Here is a 21391-nt window from a genome sequence, read left to right as displayed (position 1 = left end):
TACCCATGGAGAACAAGAGGGGCAGAGGACAGACACGATCAACATACACTGTGGTCACAGAGCAAACAGAACACACAAATAAGCACCATATATTTAACAAGAATTGTGAGCATGATACCATGTCCCTTTGAAAACTACGGAGGAAAAAGCTTGAGTCCTTACCCAGAAGTAAGCTGCCAGGAAACTTGTCAAGACAGAGGATAACGGCAGTACAAATCTTCTCCACAGTTCTCTCCCTGTCTTAGGAAAGTGAGGCCAAGGGCGGCGCCCTGGCTACCCGCCTACTCCACACCACACTCTACCATCTGCCACAAGCTCTCTCCCTCTTCTCCTGCCTTAGATGGAAAATGAGAGCCCAGACTGGTCACTACTTACTCTCTCCCTCTTCTCCTGCCTTAGATGGAAAATGAGAGCCCAGACTGGTCACTACTTACTCTCTCCCTCTTCTCCTGCCTTAGATGGAAAATGAGAGCCCAGACTGGTCACTACTTACTCTCTGCCCTCGGACTCTAACACCTATAACTTATGTATGGTGGGAAAATTCGACCCACCTCACCTACTGAGTCATGGCTCCTATTTTTAAAAAGCACAGCCTCAAAGGCAAGAATAGGTAGAGAACATGCAAGCTGAGAAAGACACACCCATATGTATGTGAAGAATCTCTGATCCAACACATTTGTTTTACAAGGAGAACACCAAAGCCTAGAAATGAGGGATTTGTTTCTACAAGAAAAAATACTACAGGATCTCAAAAAAAAAAAAAAAAAAAAAAAAAAAAAAACAAGAACAACAACAACAACAAAAAACCCTGTGTGGTCCTCAGAGAAAGCCTGAAAAACTTAGTATTTCAAATAGAATAAGTGAGGATCCTACCTAAAAGGCTTCATTACTTATTAATGAAGTAATGGTTAGTAATTACTTAGACCTGGACAGCAACTTTTCCTTCAACTCCTCTGAGCAGCACTCAAGCAGCAACACAATGAAGACACCATGCAACACACGGGCTACAGCAGTGGACACCACACAACACACGGGCTACAGCAGTGGACACCGTACAACACACGGGCTACAGCAGTGGACACCACACAACACACGGGCTACAGCAGAGGACACCACACAACACACGGGCTACAGCAGAGGACACCACACAACACACGGGCTACAGCAGTGGACACCACACAACACACGGGCTACAGCAGTGGACACCGTACAACACACGGGCTACAGCAGTGGACACCGTACAACACACGGGCTACAGCAGTGGACACCGTACAACACACGGGCTACAGCAGAGGACACTGTACAACACACGGGCTACAGCAGTGGACACCGTACAACACACAGGCTACAGCAGCGGACACCGTACAGGACACCATACAATGCATGGTTATGTGGCCTTGTGAGGTCCACAGCAGGGGTCTGCTCTTCCACAGGTACCTGAGAACATCCAGCTGAGAGTGCTGCCAGGAAGCCAAGCCCAGCACTTGCCACTCTCAATGCTGGCTTTGGGCTGCAGCATTCCCTTTTGGAGGCAGCGGCTCAGAGCATAACCACATCTATCCTGATGCTCAGAGCGTAAACACATCTATCCTGATGCTTTAGAAAATCGCTAGTTTCGGGTTGAGGAGGGAGGGGGACTTGATTGAGGGAGGGGGAGGAAAATGGGAGGCGGTGGCGGGGAAGAGACAGAAATCTTTAATAAATAAATAAATTTAAAAAAAAAAAGAAAATCGCTAGTTAAATGATACTCATACTTATTTGACCTAAGTTACTAGATTTTTTTTTTTAATAAACAGCAAGGTGATTTCTGTATAACACAAAGGGTCTCATATAGTCCAGGCTAGTCTTAAATTCACTATGTACCCAAGGATGATCTTGAACTCCTGGTACTCCTGCTTCCACAGTGGCTGGCCTTTGCAAGATTTGGGTGGTTGATTGCTGACTGGCTGGCTGGTTCTGAGATAGTCTCACACTGCTGGCAAGGCTGGCCTTAAACTCAGCCCCACCTCCTGTCTCAGCCTCCCAAGTTCTGAGATTACAGGTAAAAACCAAAACTGACTATGTTTTGTTTTTTTGTTGTTGTTTTGTGTTTGATGAGTATTTTGTAAGATGCATCTTTTCTAGAATTAAGTATAACGATTCTTTCTAGTATCCCAAGATTTTGCAAATAAAAAAGGAGAAGGAGGGAGGAAGGGGAGGAACACATAGCCTTGTACAACTATGCGTTCCCTGGGATGAGTTTTTGGTTGGATTCTGTCTTGTAATTTATATGGAGCCTTAGGGTGTCTGAGCCTCCAATTCTTACTTAAATTCCATGCCCGCAGCATCATGGGCTGTCTCCACTCCTGCCTCTATGGGACTGGCCTTTCAGAGCTCTCTCCCTAGATTCCTGGTGAGAAAAGCAAGTCTCCCTGCCTGACTGGACTTTGCTGCCTGGTCTTATTAGTGAGTAATAAGAATAATTCAGTTTGTTCTGCCTGCCCTAATTATTTTTAAATTTAAGATGTATGACAGAACACTTATGTTTTTTTTTAATAGTTCAATTTATAAAGTATAGTTTTTAAGTACTTCTGCATGGTTCCATAATAGAAAAAATATACTTACCCTGTTCCCACACACACATGCATAACAAGTTTTTGGCTACTTTATTGGTTTCTATTTTTCCAGAGTTTCTTTATTTAAATAGCTGAAGAAAATGTGACCATCCTTGCACTATGTGGCTCTGGAGTCTAATGGTGAGAGCAGTTAACAGTCCTGACTCTCTCAGACACTGGGCTCACACTAGCTAACATGAACCTAGCATCCACACCAGCGTGCCTTTTGCTCCAGAAAGGGTTCTACCTAGGGAGTATTTTATCTGCCTAACTCATTTCCCATGCGACAAGGCAGAGAGAGAGCACAGAGGGGACTCAGACAAAGTCAAGCAATGAAAACCAGTGGGGCCAGAGGCTGTCAGTCCTGCATTCTTCACATTTCTCTGGGAGGGAACAGAGACCCAAGTTCTCTTTGGCCCTAGTTTCTTTGTTCAGGAAAAGTAGAGTTTCCCCAGGTCTCTGTCCATCTTCTGACCATGGATCTGCTCCCGCAGCCAGCCTGTGTTCACGGTGAGTTCTACCTGGAATGCACCTTCAGGTCCCTCCCCTCACCTCAGTAAGGGCACCCTTACCTTTCCTGGCTTTTATCACTTCAGACAGTGCTAAGCTCCTCACAGCTCCAAACCTGCTTTTGCTCCTGCCCAGGTTACTCTCCAGAGACATATAAACTATTTCTCAGCCCATTTACTTAAGAGTCTGCTCAGGTGAGCCTTACAAAATTATTTTCCCTAGCCACCGTTTTCAAAATAGCACGGCCCCCTCGTTCCCTTTGATAGGTTTCTCTTCACAGCTCGCCCACGTGACTCCGCACCATATGTCTCACCTACTGGAATCTGCACTCCACGCAGGCAGGTACATGGTCTTTCTTTTCACAACACATAAGCACTTAATCGTCATGGAATAGAAACACTATGGCTGTGCACAAGTAAGAAAACGACATGGTGTGGGCTCTGCTCCAGCGTTACTCTTTCACCTGCACCGAGCTGCTTCTCGCACTGTCCTGTAAGCGGGCCCTCGTGGAAGTCCCAAATGGAGCAGAAATAGAGCAGGTGCAGCAGATGGCTGGGAGAGTCACATGCAATCAGACACAGAAGCCAGAGCACAGCAGGCACCAGAGAGGTTCTATTCTAAACAACACCACTGTGCATCCTTGAGAATCCCCCTCACTTCTGCAAACTGGATAACAACCCTCCTCAGGGTATATAACACGGACCGAGGAAACTTATTTATGAAGCATCCTGTCAGGTACAATGCATCCATACCCTACAGGTAAAGTATGGCTTCCAGCCAGAAGAAGGCTCCAACTGTTTATTTGCAAACAGCCTTAAAGATAAAGTGTCATAAACACGAATACACACACACACACACACATTTATTCACACACACACGGAAAGTACACCTACAAAAGAAACAAGCTGACAATGAGCCCAACTTACTGAACACCTAAAATCTGCAGTACATCCCAGACTTTATCGTGAACCCCTTAAACAAGGCTTCAGACAAATGTGATGAGCAACATGACAGTCAATGTCTTGTAGTATACTTTGGGTCCTAAGGATGCCTTATCATATAGGCTCTGCCTACCAATATGTTCTATGTTACTGCTCTGATCATGTCTCTAAAACAAGTCTCCAAGCAGGTGAGCATTTCTTGGTGCATTTGGTGAGTAAGAAAACCAAGAACTAGGCAGGTGTGGTTTTATATGCCCTTAAGCCCAGTACTTAGGAGGTAGAGGCAAGAGAACTGCTCTCAGTTCAAGGCCGGCCTTACGTTCACACCAAGTTCTGGGTTATCCAGGCCTACATATCAAGATAAGGGGAGGTGGCTGATGAGGGAGGAAGGCTAAGCACGAGCTTTACCTGAGTAGTAAATACTGCTATTCAGCTCATACCTGAACAGATATGAGACTTTCTGACAGACACGCACATTGGTTCTAGATCCTACACCACCTCAGATTCACACCGGATACCTTTCCTCTGTGGTAAATCCTAACCTAGATTTCTTACACATTTTAAGAGACGTTAACACAGAATTCTTTTAACACAGGAAAGATGCTCGGAAATAAATGATATAGTGACTTGTCTCAAAGATACATGGGAATGTAAGAACTCCAAGTTAGGATCATGTCCTAAAAGTTCAAATTTAATTCCTACCACAACACCGTTACTTACATCATCCATGTTCTTCTTTCATTTATAGCTGACTGTACATGGAACAATCTACCACTAACCCCAACAAAAAGACAGGATTAACCTACTTCCATCCCTAGATTACTCCCCACTCTGCTCCCCGAGAACCTATACCCGTGTATAGTTCTGCCGTGAGTGGGTCTGCTCTCCAGAAAGAGTACATGCTCTTCAAAGGTAAGTTCAACACAGCGAGACAGATAACACTTAACTATATGACAATATCAGAACAAGAATAGCTGGTAAGCAGAGGGTTTTACAGAAAACAGCATGGCCAGTGTCTATTTATACTCCAATGTTTCATAAAAGCTGTATCAATTAATAGTAAAAGTGAAACTAAACAAACATGAAATGCAAAACACAAGGGCCTAACTGCAAAGCACTGGGTTCCACTTTTATACTCAACTTTATCATCACAATTTGAAAACCTTGAGGTGAACTGACACTCATCAAAATCAGTGTTCTAATATATATGCTCTGATCATTAGAAAAATCAAACAGAAAACAGAATATACAAATGTGCTGCCCTAAGCAGAAGAGGAGAGGCAAACAGACCGAGTCCTCCTGTAGATGGTAAAGTGACTGTTCATCTTACAAGTAAACATGCTTAGCCAAATTAGAACATTCAAATTACATGTGCACTACTGAACTTTGATTTATGTGGGTTTCTTTGTTTCTGTTTTTTTTTTTTTTTCCTTCTTATAGAGACAGAGTTTCTCTGTGTAGTACTAGCTGTCCTGGAACTGGCTCTATAGACCAGGCTGATCTCGAACTCAGAGATTTGTCTGCCTCTGCCTCCTGAGTCCTGGGATTAAAGTGCTACAGAACTTTGGAATACACACAAGTTGTTGTCATTTTGGAATGAAGATATACCTCCTTTGACTAATAGCTCCTAATAGCTACAAGGTGTTTGTCAACACCTCATGGAAATCAAATCTTTGCTAAGTCCTTAGAGTACACAAGTGTGTTAATCCTTACAGCTGTCTCAAGTACACACTGGCCTTGAGACTGGCGCCATCTGTCCTGTCCTGAGCACCCATGACACCTTTGTTCTGAAGGCTCCAGAGCCTGCTAGAAGGAAGCAGACTCTACAGATCAGGCCTTCGGAAGGAACTTATCTGCCAACACTGTGACTTTAGGTAAGTTTTTTTTAATGTCCTGAACCTCTTTTCTTTTTTTTTTTTTGGTTTTTCGAGACAGGGTTTCTCTGTGGTTTTGGAGCCTGTCCTGGAACTAGCTCTTGTAGACCAGGCTGGTCTCGAACTCACAGAGATCCGCCTGCCTCTGCCTCCCGAGTGCTGGGATTAAAGGCGTGCGCCACCACCGCCCGGCCTGAACCTCTTTTCACATTAACAAAATAGGGATCATTTAACCTTTCTACAGCTATTAAGAAAGTTGGATTATAGTTCATGTAAGTGACCAGTACATAATAAGGATTCAGGAAATGTTCATTTCTCATCCCATTTTCTTCAAAGCCACAGAATAGTTATTTAACACCATTAGTCAAAGCAACAGCAATTTCTACTCTGGGACCATGTTTAGGCTTGCCAGTAGCCAGGCCGCAGTTCATTAAAACATCTATTCATATACAGCTCTTTAAAAGATTGGTCTTAAAAAAAAAGTTCCATAGGTTGCCAAAATTCTGTCTCAGCTTCAAGAATTTATGAGTAGTATTTCACAATCTTCTGTTCAAGTTTCCATTGATACATGGTCTGATGCCCGAAGAAAGCATAACCAACATATTTATTCTGAAGCCAAGGTTCAAGAGACAGAATTCTGGGACAGATATTATTGGCAGAATTTTGCATTTCCATTTGGTTTGCAAAATTTTGTGATTTCTAACAATACCAGTTTTTCTATACATATGGGCATATTCTACAGAAAAATTCTCTAGGATTGATTTTGTTATTCTATTTGGGGCTTATTTAAGCAAATTTTTGCATAAAATTGGTAAACTACTATATGAGATGCTCTTTATCTGGTCATGGCACCATGCAATACCAAGTACCTCCTAATGGCAATGGGAAACCAAGGTAGGATTTAAGCAAGGACAACACCTGTCAAAGAAACAGAACTCTTGAGTGTCAAAGAGGTTTAATACTTCAGAACATTTTATTTTTCAGGGACAGTTTGCATTCATTCCTATTTTACATATTAATGAAAATGTAAACATTCCTCCCTCCAAGTCTCAGGAAATAGCATGAAGGAGGGGTAGATAAAATCTAAGAGCCAGAGGCTGGGGAGGGAGGCTGTGAAGCTCTCTGGACGTGTGGCCATTGTGACAATCAGCATAGAGCAGCTGTGGTTACCTACATATGGCCATTGTGATAATCAACACAGCAGCTGTGGCTACCTGCATATGGTCATTGTGACAATCAGCACAGAGCAGCTGTGGTTACCTACATATGGCCATTGTGATAATCAGCACAGAGCAGCTGTGGTTACCTACATATGGCCATTGTGATAATCAGCACAGAGCAGCTGTGGTTACCTACATATGGCCATTGTGATAATCAGCACAGAGCAGCTGTGGTTACCTACATATGGCCATTGTGATAATCAGCACAGAGCAGCTGTGGTTACCTACATATGGCCATTGTGATAATCAGCACAGAGCAGCTGTGGTTACCTACATACAGCCATTGTGATAATCAGCACACAGCAGCTGTGGCTACCTGCATACAGCCATTGTGACAATCAGCACAGAGCAGCTGTGGTTACCTGCATACAGCCATTGTGACAATCAGCACAGAGCAGCTGTGGTTACCTACATATGGTCATTGTGACAATCAGCACAGAGCAGCTGTGGTTACCTACATACAGCCATTGTGACAATCAGCACAGAGCAGCTGTGGTTACCTACATACAGCCATTGTGACAATCAGCACAGAGCAGCTGTGGTTACCTACATATGGCCATTGTGACAATCAGCACAGAGCAGCTGTGGTTACCTGCATACAGCCACTGTGACAATCAGCACAGAGCAGCTGTGGTTACCTGCATACAGCCATTGTGACAATCAGCACAGAGCAGCTGTGGTTACCTGCATACAGCCATTGTGATAATCAGCACAGAGCAGCTGTAGTTACCTACATACAGCCATTGTGATAATCAGCACACAGCAGCTGTGGCTACCTGCATATGGCCATTGTGATAATCAACACAGAGAAGCTGTGGTTACCTACATATGGCCATTGTGACAATCAGCACAGAGCAGCTGTAGTTACCTACATATGGCCATTGTGATAATCAACACAGCAGCTGTGGCTACCTGCATATGGCCATTGTGATAACCAGACACAGCAGCTGTAGCTACATATTCCAATCTGCACATAAGCAGGCCCTTCAAGAGTCCATCATGGATGAGGGAGGAGTTGAAAAAGTCTCACCTCTCCCTGAAACCTGTAGTTAATAGCTACAGGAAGGAAGGCATTTTCTTCAGAAATGTAGCCATGGAGTAATTACCCAATAAATAACCTCTAACCCATGCTTCTACATGAACACCTAATTATTCTCAATGGAACATGAACACACACACACACACACACATACACGAAAACAGGGGATCTTGTTTGAAAGAAGGGGTTAGGCAGGTGTGGGAGGGGGGATAATAGAGGAAAATGGAAAGATGTATATGATCAAAACGTTATACGTGTACAAAATCAATTAATCAACAATGTTTTTCATGTAAACTTTTCTTTTCTGTCCTGGCACAGAGACCTACTCTGAGCCGTCTTAATATTTAAAATGTTTATGCCAAGAAGGCAGGTTAGCATGACATCAGCACACTAGAGATCTAAAGAGTAAATTCTCAGTTTGTGGTCACTTAATAAGCACATCTCTTTCTAACAACCCAAAAGTTTATATTTTGATTATAAACAGTAAATAAATAACCCGTAATTACAAAGTCCTACCTTTTGTGCATCTCCTGTGAAATAGGCAATGGCCAGGGTGGGAAGGATCATGAACAGTGCATTGTAATAGAGCAGACCGTACTTTCCAAGCTCCTAGGTAGTAAACAATTAGTTATTTCAGTTGGATCCAGCAGTTAGGTATCTTTACACACATAGATTACTAATCCAATTACATATGTATATTATGTTGGATGGTTTTTAAAGTTAAAAAGCGTCTTAACTTGAATAATCACATTCAAGCCTGAAATTCAGACCCAGATCTTTATGCCATAGAACTCAAGCTGGCTTGCCCATTATTACAAGCAGTCCTGAAGTTACAGTTCTGATTTACTAAAACCCATGTGACCGTACTGACCCTAGGTTAAAGCAAATAATAATAATGGATAAGTCATAACGGTAAGTATCACTGCAAAGCTGTGTGTGCCTCTTTGTGTAGTACCAGGTAAAGATCAACAGCCTTACACAACAGGAGCCCATGAGCCAAAACGTGAACCAGCCTGGATCAGAGGGTGTGCAGGATGCAGGCACAGATATGCACCAACCACATACCTGACAAGTGACAAGACACAAACACCCGCTCCCTCATCGCTCCCTTCACATTCTGACGATTCTGAATGTCATTCTCCCTTAGGACACTGCAAGTGTATCAGATGCCACTACACTGTACCGGACAGCCTTGAACTCACGATTGTCTTAGATCAGCCTTCCGAGTGCTGGGGTTACAAAGCTGCTAACACAGCCAGACTCTAGAAGGGTTTATTTGTTTTGGTTTCTGGAGACAGTCTCATATATCTCTGGCTGATTTCTGCTGTGGGATATTCTGAAACTCCCGAGGCTGCCATTAAAGTTTAGTTTGAATCAGAAGGCAGAGCTAACTACTCACAAACCAAAGTTAGCCATACAGGTTTCTCGGAGGACCTAGAGACACAGAGAGTGGTAGGATGGGGCTTAGAAAGATTCGAGCCCCCTTTAGATAGAGGAAGGAGAGAGGGAGGAAGTCACGGATCGCCTCACCACTTCTCGGAACATTCAGGTTCTTTCCCCTATATTTAACTCCTAAGTTTTTATTGATAAATAATAATTAGATAAAAAACTTCAACTGTAGTCCAACGCAGGGCATGAGATCACGAGGCAGCAGCTCACCACCAGTTTTGCTGGCAGAGTAACCACTGCAGCTGGCTATCCCTCCCTTCCCCTCAGGCCCTGTGTGCGAGTCTGGAGTTTTCCTGTTGCAGCCACTCTATAGCAGCTTCCACCTGCCACCCCTTCCTGGCCCCAAACACCACAGGTGGCTGGGCCCCAAATACCACTGAGTTAGCCACCCATTGCCAGCAGTCTCTGTCATTCAGGTGGCCCAGTGCCATGTAGGATTCTTCTGCATGTCCCCTTGTATTCGCTTTTCAGGTAGCTCACCTCCACCCACTGTGGGTTGCAGGCTTCTCCTGGACCCCTTCCTTAGACCACTGCCACACCAGGTTGACAGCCTTGAAACCCACTCAAGATTTTACTGCTGCTGCCACCGCCACACACTCTCAGCCCACAGCTACCTACACACGAGCAGCAGAAGCTGCCCTCAGTCAGGCAGTACACTCCCTGTGATCTCTGCCCTTTCCTGTCCTTGTCAGCAAATGAGATGCCTGGGAATTCTTAAGGGGGAAATGAGTTTGGGTTTTTTGTTACGTTGTTAAGAGTTTTTACCCATATTAAGAATAGAACTGGGCAGTGGAGGTGCACACCTTTAATCCCAGCACTTGGGAAGAAAGGCACGCAGATCTCTGTGAGTTCAAGGCCAGTCTGGTTTACAGAGCTAGTTCCAGGAGAGTTAGGGCTATTATACAGAGAAGCCCTGTCTTGAAAAATCAAAATAAATGAATAAATAAAAAGAATGGGGAGCAATATAATGCAGGGAGTTAGGCCTCTGTATGGTTCCACGATGGATGGCTTAAAACTGGAAAAATTAAGTGAAGGGAAAATAATGTAGCTGGTATTGACATAATGGCAATTATGTTTTATTGCCATTGGTTAATAAAGAAGCTGCTTTCATCCAATGGCTTAACAGAGTAAAGCCAGGGTGAAAGAGATATAGAGAGAGCAGAGAGAGAGTAGGTGGAGTTAGAGAGAAGCCATGTAGCCACCAGAGGAGAAAGACATGAGCCGCCAGCTAGAACCTTGCCTATAGGCCACGAGCCTCGTGGTAAAATATAAAATAATAGAAATGGGTTAATTTAAGATATAAGAGCTAGCTAGGAATATGCTTAAGTTATTGGCCAAACAGTATTGTAATTAAAATAGTTTCAGTGTGATTATTAACGAGCAGCCTCTGTCGATACCTTTATTTTTTCCTAGGTTCTGTAAAACAGCAGATGAGCTAACGTTAAAATCAGGGTGAGGCTAAACTGCCATTCTCTTTCCTCTTTTTAAAAAGGATGAAGAATTGTTACTAGTAACTTCAACTAAAATACAACCACATAGCCACGTAGATATCAAAGTGGATAAGTGGAGGAGGAAAAGCAGGCATTGTAAAGAAAGTGATAGCCACAAATCTGTAGTGTCTTCAGTGTGTGTGTGTGTGTGTAACCTATAGGGACAGCCACATAGCCTCACAATCTATACTCTTCTTTTCTGGGGCAGAGGAAAATCCTGGCCAATGGGAAACCACCAACTCAAAACCAGAACAATCAGGAATCCAGTAGGATCACCATGATCAGGTGGGACATTTGTTTCTGCTTGTCATCTGAGCTCCAAAAAGTACTTGAAGTAATTCTCAGAAATACTATACACAAAAGAGAGCAGACAAGGAGGCAAGTGGATGACTTGTCTTACTAAGATAAGATATAAGCAGGAACACACATAGATTGCAAGATTCAGTTATGAGATGAGCATGTATCAGATGCTCAGAAAAAACAAGGGTGACATCTCAGATGAATATCAATGAGAGTCCTCACAAGGCCCACTAAGAAATGAAAAACAACCCGTTACTAAGATCTCTGTGACAAAGAAAGTCGAAATCCAGATAACTGTTTTCTTATAGTAACTTAACCCTACAATGCAGCACACAAAACAGGGTTCAAATACTTGCCTTTCTGGGGGTGATGTAAAACCACAGCTGAATGTGTCTGTATATAAAGCAGACAGTGACCAAGCAGACAGTACTGTGGAAAGCCCCTGTGTGCACACTACCAATGTAAGACAGAAAGTTGAGGGTACACACCTGAGGTCTGGACCAGGAAGGCAGTGCTCTCAGAGAGCAAGCCCAGGGCTCCCTAGCCTTCAAAGGCATCCTTGTTTCCTAGCCTTTCCCAGCACTCCCTTCCTCCACAGGTGCCCACACTCCCCTCTATTTCTTTTAGGTCCCTCACCAAGTCTTCTAGAATACAACCACAATCATGAATATATTTTCTCTGTGGAATTTCTTATTTCTCCTATCTCATTCTAAGTTGATATTCTCATACACTTCTTTCTAGAAAAGCCAGCATTACAACCTAATTTAATTTAAAGATATTTCATCATCTTTTTTTTTTCTTCTTTTTGTGATAGTGTTTCACTCTGTAGCCTAGGCTGGTGTCGTTCTGCAGCCTAGGCAGGCTTTGAACACGGGGCTATCCACCTGCCTCAGTTTCCTGAATGCTGAGATTCCAGGCATGTGCCACAGTGCCTGGCAAACACAAATTTATTATATTAGGATGAACATATACCTTATTATATTAGCATGAACACATTTACCTTCAGAGAGCTCCTGTGCCCTTCCCCAGCCCTGCTAAGTATGTTTCTTTATTCCATACTTTCCCCACCATGGGCGAGCATCCAATGAAGAAGCTGTAGACTGCTACTTACTTTCGAATCTAACTTCTGTTTCACATATGCGCCATTTGCTGCTGTCAGGACATCATTGATTAAGATAAAAACATATCCTTCCAGATCAAACGCCAAGTCAGAGCTGCAGAACATAAGCAACACTTTAAGATCACCTTTAAAAATAATACAGTTCATTTTAAACAGGCCTGAGCTAAAGTGCTTGCAGGAACACATTCTTGTGTAGGTAGACCTTATGCTTTTTATCAGCTACCAGCATTTCCTAAGACCTGGCCTTATTTGGCAATTTTATGAGAAACATCCATGCTTACACATGTCACCACAAAGGGCCAATCATTGAGCCAGCCATGGTGGCACACATCTGTCACACAGCACTTAGGAGGCTGAAGCAGAAGTAAAACAAGCTAAGGCCAGTGTGGGTGACAGATCGAGCTCCAGGACAACCTGAAAGACATTTTTAAGACCCTATCTCAAAACAAACTTCACATGCACAAGTAATAATCATTTTGGTTCACTGTAAACTGCTCTAAGGTCAGACAAGAAGCAACCAAACATCATGATCTAATCTATAAAAGCAGAAAGCACTGGTTTCAAAGACAGGAAGTCAAAGGAAAGGGCTGTGAACAGGTCATGTTTTTTATTTTCCTCAGAGATTCACATAAAAGACAGGACTAGCTTGTCACTGGGTGGGATTTCTGAAACATGAGTGATAGTTCTGATATCAAACCACAAGAGTGGATTAGCAAGGACTAAGAACTGAAGTGCTTAAGTAATTGCTCTGTGAAGTGACAGGGTGCCGCTGGTGAGATCAAGGGGACAAAGCTCCTACACCTTAGTAGAGTGCTTTCCACAAGAACTCAGTAGAGATAAACCATCAATGGAAATCTAGCAGTATACCTGCAGTGGATTCTGACACCCTCAAGCTCTATGGCTCTGTCAAGACACTACACACTTGTGCTGAACTAGTAAAGGAGCCCTCGAGGCCACCGCAACATCAGGGCAAAGGGAGATGCAAGGAGGTCTGACTGTTTAGTACAATTTTGGCTCTCACTGGCATCAGGAAAATACTTTAGAGTACACAGAGTTTAGTGTAGCTTCTCTAAGAAGATAGTGGGTGGTTATTAGTGAACTTTTCTCATAGGAGGCAAAGCAACACAGAGGGAAAAGGAGTTAGCTCTAAGTTCCAGTAATTGATGATGTTGTCTTGTTTTTTTTCTCCTAAGAATGGAATTTCAGGGGACAGCAAGCTGGCTCATCTGGTACAGGCACTTGCCACCAACCCTGATAATCTCAGTCCTATTCCCGAAACCCACATGGTGAAAGGCAAGAACCGAGTGCTACAAGCTGTCCTCTGGCCTCCACACGTGCACCCTGTGGCATCTGTTCACACACACAAAATAAATAAAACACGATCCATTTTATTTAAAAAAAAGAGTGGGATTTTGCTTGGAGAGTGAATGCAGAATAGAACCTGATGTCTACATCCCCCACATACACTTAGCCCCATCCAGGCACACGCTGGAAATGTAACGAAGAGCTGAAGAACAGAGGGCTCCAAAGGAAAGCCAGTGTGTAGCATTAGCAAATCTCCCTGAACACCCCAAGCTGAGCACCTAGACACCTTCAGTTTTCAGTCTGGCGGTGCACATGTATTTTCCCCACGCCTACCTGTCTTCCCTCCTGCCTGCCTGCATCTGTATTCAATATGTACTCACCAAATTGGGCTCTTTCATATTTTTCTCACCTTAAAAGTGTATCTTTTCCTCTGTCTTCCTTCATTTACTTTAAAGCGAAAACCTTTATAAAACTGCAGAAAGCTACAGCAGTATGATAGGGTGTCCACGTCATGACATTTGTGATATGTCCTCAGAAAGACCAAATGAAGCAACACTTCCATGCCTTTTCCACAAGGGAAGAGGATTCGTCGCCCTTCGCCTCATCTCACAGAAGGGTGGATATTCAAAGGGAAAGGGCTAATGGTCTAAAATCACAGACTGATTTAGACAGACTTGGTTTCTACCCTGCTGCTTACTAGCTGTAATCCTTGAGAGTTCCAGAAAAGATCCTTCTACTATAAAACAGGAAAATCAGACCCCTCAGAACGGAAAAGAATACATAAGTGTGTCAATGTGCCATGTGGTGATGGAGGAAGGTCATTGGTTAAATAAAAAGAAACTGCTTGGCCCTCATTGGTTAGAAGATAGGTGGGAGGAGTAAACAGAACAGAACGCTGGGAGGAAGAGGAAGTGAGCTCAGACTCCACAGCTCTCCTCTCCAGAGCAGACACCCCAGAGAGACGCCATGCTCCCGCTCTCCCGGGCAGACGCACGCGATGAAGCAAGCTGCCAGGTTAGACATGCTGAATCTTTCCTGGTAAGACCGGTGCTCACAGATTATTAGAGATGGGTTGATCGGGATGTGAGAATTAGCCTGTAAGGGCTAGAGCTAAAGGGCCAAGCAGTGTTTAAATGAATACAGTTTGTGTGTTGTTAGTTCGGAGCATAAGCTAGCCATGTGGGCAGCCGGGGTGCTGGGGACGCAGCCCCGCCGCCCATATTACTACAGTGTGGCGTGTGTATGTGATCGGCAAGCAGAAGACAACATCCAATCCTAAGTTATATAAATTGACTTTAGGAATCCCCCAAATCGCCATTTCTCTAGTTTTAATCTAACACAGCACAAAAGATTTAATAGTGGAAGTCTTTTCAGTAGTTTTTAAAGATACTTAAGATATAATATTAATAACCATTGATAATTAAAACACAGGCTCTATTGGCCCACCTCTTACCTGGCAGCTACAAAGGCTCCGATAATCATTGCAAATACAGTCATCTTAATACCCCAAGAGAAAGTCTTCCTGCAAAATAATTTAAAATATACAAACATGTGACTTTATCCATGTAGACTCATTTTACATCAGTGACAAAACAAAGGGAACCTTTTTTCAAAAAAGACAAATACAATCACATTCCCATTCTGAGTATTTCCAAGAAACTAGGTATTTAAAAGATGGGACAAAACTCTTTTGTTATAGAAAAAACTATACCCAGTTCTCTCTTATTCTTACCATTTGCTCATTGTCACTGAGTTGGGATTTTTATGTCAAAGTTTTTTTTTTTTTTGGATTTTCAAGACAGGGTTTCTCCGTAGCTTTTTTGGTTCCTGTCCTGGAACTAGCTCTTGTAGACCAGGCTGGCCTTGAACTCACAGAGATCCGCCTGCCTCTGCCTCCCAAGTGCTGGGATTAAAAGCGTGTGCCACCACAGCCCAGCTATGTCAAAGTTTTTGAAGTAGAAAGATGTCACACACATTTGCAGTAAAAGTAGCCAAGACATGAACATTACTTAAAACCTATACCTAGGATTCGAACTTAGCTTTACCCAATGGCAGCAGCCGACACAAAATTCTAGACAGCATATCCCATGTTTGGGAGTTTTCTAACTGCGGTCTGTTACCTTTCCAACTACATTAATTCCATAGCAAGGTAATGAGCCTGTTTAAGTTTTCAAGACTTAAAGTAGCCAGATGGTGGTGCACGCCTTTAATCCCAGCACTCAGGAGGCCGAGTTAGGTAGATCTCTGTGAGTTCGAGGAATATATGGGGCTGGAGAGATGGCTCAGGAGTTAAAATTCCTAGCACCCACATTAGGCTACTCACAATTGCCTATAACTTCAGCTCTGGGGAACACTCAACACTTCCACCTGGCCTCCCACAACCACACACAGGAGTGTACACACACACACACACACACACGGAAATAACAGTATCAGTCTCGGGAACAAGGACAAAGTATTACAAATACAGCTTACTTGAGTAGAGCTCCCTCAGCGAACATTGTAAACAGAATGGAGAACCGTCTCAGAACTGTAAACATGGGCAAGCTGCAGAAGAAAAGCAAGCAGGTAAAATAAGGCTTACAAGAGTGCAACTGTAAATCACAATTCTACGAATCAGTAGTTCTAAACGACGCTAATCTCTTTCTGACTGTATGCAAGTTCCCTGCTGATTAACTTTATTTGCCTGGAGAAATACTTTTTTTTATTTAAAAGCCTTTAAAACATGAACTACAAAATGGTAAAGCCAGGCATCTATTATCACAGGCTAATAACACAGGCTTTCAAGTTTCACTCTGATAATTATGTAAATAGCCCGACTCCAGGCATATTAGTCTTTAATATTTCTTTCTGTTTATTTGTTTCTTTTTCACTGAACTAACTTCCCTTCTTGCTCTCCAGATCACTAAGAAAATGTCTATGAAAACCATACTATTTGTACGGATGTTCCTCTGAATTCCTAGAGCAGTGTGCTTGCATTAATCAAACATGCAGCCTCTTACAATATAAGAATTTCTGACAATATCTCACTCTAAAATGCTTTCTGTTTGTCTGCCAATCAAAGGCAGAGTGTGACTGCATGGATGGATGACAATGGGTTTTTTTTTTTTTAAAAAAAAAAAAGCAAATCTTATACAAGCAACACCCTGCTGTAGGCCTGTATTTCTTTCTAAGTCGGTAATGAGATGGAAAAGGATTCCCTCCCCATGACAAATTTGACTTCGTAGGAACTCTCCCCAGAGATATTCTGGTCATTTTGTCTCAGGGTTCTTGGTTTAAAAAAAGCAAAAAGGAGAATACAAAACTTCTTAGGCACTGATCCTCCTAGATCTCCATACTGTTTCTGTGCTAAGATTTTACTTCTGACTTTACACACGTGTGTGGGAATGTGCATGCCAGTGAAGGTGTCTGAAGAGGTGAGCAGAGAGGGGCGGATCTCATGGGGGCTGCCTGGTAAATGCTGGGAACTGAACCTGGGTCCTCTGGAGGAGTCGCCAGTGTTCCCAACCACTGAGCCATCTCTCCAGCCCCTCTCCATACTGTGTATACTCATTTAAGTCAGGGCTCCATTCAGTTCACGTAAAACTATTTCCCCTGGTGTATTTTAACACACACACACACACACACACACACACACACACACACACCACCGCAAAGTCAGAAGCCAAGAGCAAGGAGGTATGGGGGGGGGGGATGTGCAGCGCTGTCCCATGGAGCAGAGCTATTGCTTCTTTTTAAAAGTGAACGGCTCTTCTCCGGTTACACAGTCACAGTTGACCTAGTCATCATGTTTATGTCAAGATTTCATCTGACTTTAGCCACCTCGTGTGAAAAGGAAACCTGTGGAAATTCTTATGTCCATCGTCTGATTTGCTGTGTGTAATACACCTAAAATGCACAGTGTTTATGAACTGTGTTATAGAAGTGAAATCCTAAACCACACATGAGGGCAGCATGCTGGAGGCGAGACAAGAGGAGGACCACAAGTTCAAGGCCAGTCAGTGTTTCATGGTGTGTGCCAGGTCATCCATGGCTACAGAGTAAGAGCCTATCTGGAAAATAAATATATAATAAAATCCTGTAAGTCTGGCATAAATCCTTGTCCATGGCAGTTCTGCAAAAATAAGAAAATCTACTGCACCACTGACAGCATTTGAGCACTTCTAACACAAAAGTGAGAAGGCAAACAAAACAAAATTCGTTCCTTAACTTCAAATCAACAGCTCTGAAACAAAAACTTTGGTTTCAAACTTCATCATTTGATGGCGGAGGCTTCCTGGTGTTTGTGCCGTCTCCCCCCAACAATCACGACACATTCATAGGACAGTGGTGTTTAACTTTAAGATTATCTTATTTTAACCCCACTAGAAAAAATAAAGTTAGCCATACTTCAGTTTCTTTGTGCTGAACAGTCCCGTGATTTGGTTCCCAAAATATAGTAGAGGTAGTGGAAACGTCTGGAAAAGTGAAAAGGGTAACAAATCTCAATAATAAAGGCAGCGACAACAAAAATCCTTTCAAACAGACCGGTTCTGTTTATACAGTTAAATTCTTTCCACTTGAAACAAGATTAGGTCTCATACACAGTGCTGACCCCCACGAAACACCCAAACAACATCAACTACCCTTTGATACACAACACTGCCCACAGAAGGGAGAGGGAGATGGCAGGAAGAAAGGACACAGAAATATAAACATGACCGACCATGTGAGGCAGAAACATCACTTGCTCCAAAATATGACAGTGTATGCGTCTGAGACTCCAGTGTTCAGGGAACGAGAGAGAGAATTTAGGTTTCACACGGAGTCTCGCAGAAACATAAAGAAGGGTACAAAAACACCCCTCCTCCAAGGGAAAAAAAGTAATAATAAGAGCATCGTGGCTAAAGTGGACAGATCAAAACAGAAGGCTTTCCCAAAAATCTTCGTTCTCATGAGAGGGTAGCACTGGTCCAGCATACACGGTTACTATATTCTTTAGCTCAGCTAGATGCACTAGTGGACCGGGGTTGGGGCTAGTTTTTTTTAAAGATGCAAGGCGCTGATTTTTTTTTACCCCACTTAAGCCACAGAATGGCTCCTTTTTATAAAATAAAGTATTCCTTCTTTCTCCCTTTTACCTTTCGAGGTACATTTCTGTCAAAGTCGGGAAACTTCACTACCCTGAGTGCCTTTCCCACCCAGAGAACGGCTACCGTGGCCACCATCTGCAAACAGAGAACACACACAGATGCACTGTTCTGCATATAAAGACGCACAGAGAAGTTCTGACAACACAGACCACAGAATGCCCAAGATTCCAACTAACCTGGCCAAGTCCAACACATAGCGAGGACGGAAATCTACAAAAAGGGTAAAGAAAAAAAGGGGGGGGGGTTTAAAAAAAACGGCCAGAAAGCCCCTCAAGGCACAGTGAATTCAACTTTCACACTGACAACCTTAAAACACATTTTGATTCAACCCACACCAATGCCTGCCCTTCATCCAAATTGAAAAAAAAAAAAAAAAAGATTTTGTAGCCTAGGGCGGCCACTTGTCTCATCTTGTCCCGTTTTACAATTTCCCTTGGCTTCCTGCAACGGATTTTTTCCAGAAAGTTAAGGCAGAGATCTCGTCAACAGTTTTAAATCTTTTAAGTAAAATCTAGGGGAACACACACACACATCCACACACAAACTTCTACCCCGGAGTCCCAGTGACAGTGGCGACGGCGGGCGCGTGGGCGTGCGGCCGCGCTGGTCCCCAGACTGTCAGCCGCGCGGGTCGCCCGTCCTTGGACACCGACCTCGCTGTCCCCCCCACCCACCCTGCCCGCCGCCGCGGAGGAGGAGCGCGGCCGAGGGCATCCTTGGCTGGGCTCGAACCCCCGTCCCCGTCCGCCCGTCCGCCCGGCGCGCCTCAGTCGCCGCCCGCCAGCCCGGCCACCTGTAGTTGGTAAGCACGCTCTTGTTGACCACCACGATGAGGAAGGAGCTCACGCCGTAGAAGCCGGCGGCCAGCAGCTTCAGGAACACCGTCAGCGTTTCGGCCGGCGCCATCCCCAGCTCCTCCTCATCTCTGTGTGTGGAGGATTTCGCGGGGGCTTCTCCTTTAACCGGAGCATGCTGACGTCTGTGAACTTCCGCCATGGCGGCGGCGGCGGCAGCGGCGGCGGCGCGGGCCTGCGAGCTCTCGGGCCGGCTGGGCGGCGGGGGGTCTGGGCCCTGGCGGTGCGCAGGAGCGCGGGCCTGGCGGTGCGGGGCGCGGAGGAGCGCGGGCCTGGCGGTGCGGGACGCCGAGGAGCGCGGGCCTCGGGAGCGGGCCTGGCCCAGGATGCGGGGCGGGAACCCTGAGCGCGGAGCCCCCTCGGTGCGGGCCTAGCGTGGCGGCGGAGGTGCCCGGGGAAGCCGGCGGCTCGCGGCAGGGCTGCGCGGGTTGTGCTGGCCACAGCTCCCCGCACTGCCGCCGCCCGTCCCCGCCCAGGGGTTGGGACACTGGGGTTCACACCCTTGGGGACTTTGCCCTGGCATGATACCTCCCGGGGTCAGGGAAGGGCCGCGCCTGGTTCAGCGGGGCTGGTGCTGGATGGGAGCGGGAGACCGGGCAGGGGCTCCGGGAGCAGCTGGGACACCACACGGGGGACCACTGTGCCCGGGGCGGCGGAGCATAGTGCTGCGCCTGCGCACGACTGAACGCTGGGTCCCCCTGCGGGGGGCAAGCGGTTGTGCGGGTGGCGAGGCTGCTTGCAGGCCCGGAGGTCTCTCCCCTTCTCTTAACATGAGAAGTGATGCCCATTGCATCCTCACCTATTTTGAATGCGCTTTTTGGTCTCTCCTGCAGGTGGTCGAAGTTCACAAAAAATATCAAATGTGGTTCAACAGTAAACAAAGATTTCATTCCACAAAACCTGAGACTTCTCTCACACTTTTGACACTTTCTGCAAAACCTGAGACGGCTCACACAGAAACCTTCTTTTCTGTTGTTGTTTGTTTGTGTGAGTTGATGAAGCCAAAATAGGCGTGGGTGGGTGGAAGGGGAAGGGTTGCAATAAGCCACTCGTGGACCCGTAAAAAAAAAAGTGAAAGGTGCTTGGAGCCTAAAAGGTTTGCTCCCCCATTGGAGGACTCTTTAAATCATCCCCTGTGCTCTTGGACCATTAGATGATCCCTCTGCTCCTTCCTCTCATCGTTTCCCTAAACCCCTTACAGTTTTCTTCGCAGGGTGCCATCACAGAACCCAAGAATACCAGTTTAAGCAAGGAAATTACTTGACTACATTTAGTAATTAGAAAGAAAAATTTTAAATTATCTCCCAAAATTCTCTATCATTTCAAGTTTTTTCTTTTTTCTTTTCTTTTTTTCTTTCTTTTCCTTCCTTCTTTCTTTCTTTCTTTCTTTCTTTTTAAACTGTGGTTTAAAACAACAGTTAATCATCTTACTCCTTGGGTGTGCAACCATCACCACGCACCCTCCCTGGAATAGTCGCCATCTCATATGGAAACTCGTCTGGTAACTGATCATTGCTCATTCTCCACTCTCCCCCTCAAAACCAAGTAACCTGCATTTTGCTC

At 44.6% G+C, this 21391-nt stretch overlaps 1 protein-coding gene across 1 annotated transcript in view; it reads right to left on the bottom strand.

The window, feature by feature from the left end:
- Slc35d1 (solute carrier family 35 member D1) overlaps nucleotides 1-20461 on the bottom strand; it is a 42739-nt gene extending 22278 nt beyond the window's left edge. The window contains exons 1-8 of the mRNA XM_041652472.1: nucleotides 19768-20461; nucleotides 19151-19184; nucleotides 18963-19049; nucleotides 18232-18299; nucleotides 16318-16389; nucleotides 15296-15364; nucleotides 12529-12631; nucleotides 8695-8787 (exon numbers count right to left, since the gene is read on the bottom strand). Coding sequence (XP_041508406.1) covers nucleotides 8695-8787; nucleotides 12529-12631; nucleotides 15296-15364; nucleotides 16318-16389; nucleotides 18232-18299; nucleotides 18963-19049; nucleotides 19151-19184; nucleotides 19768-19970 — 729 coding nt within the window. The 5' untranslated portion in view covers nucleotides 19971-20461. The remainder of the gene's footprint in view (nucleotides 1-8694; nucleotides 8788-12528; nucleotides 12632-15295; nucleotides 15365-16317; nucleotides 16390-18231; nucleotides 18300-18962; nucleotides 19050-19150; nucleotides 19185-19767) is intronic.
- Nucleotides 20462-21391: the final 930 nt, after the last annotated feature.

The sequence above is a fragment of the Microtus oregoni genome, unplaced genomic scaffold (genome assembly GCF_018167655.1).
Source record: "Microtus oregoni isolate MIOR12 unplaced genomic scaffold, Mior012 000005F_ref0000423, whole genome shotgun sequence".
NCBI classification, from domain to species: domain Eukaryota; kingdom Metazoa; phylum Chordata; class Mammalia; order Rodentia; family Cricetidae; genus Microtus; species Microtus oregoni.
Note: the sequence above shows the minus strand (reverse complement) of the source record. Positions and strands in the feature narration are given on the sequence as shown.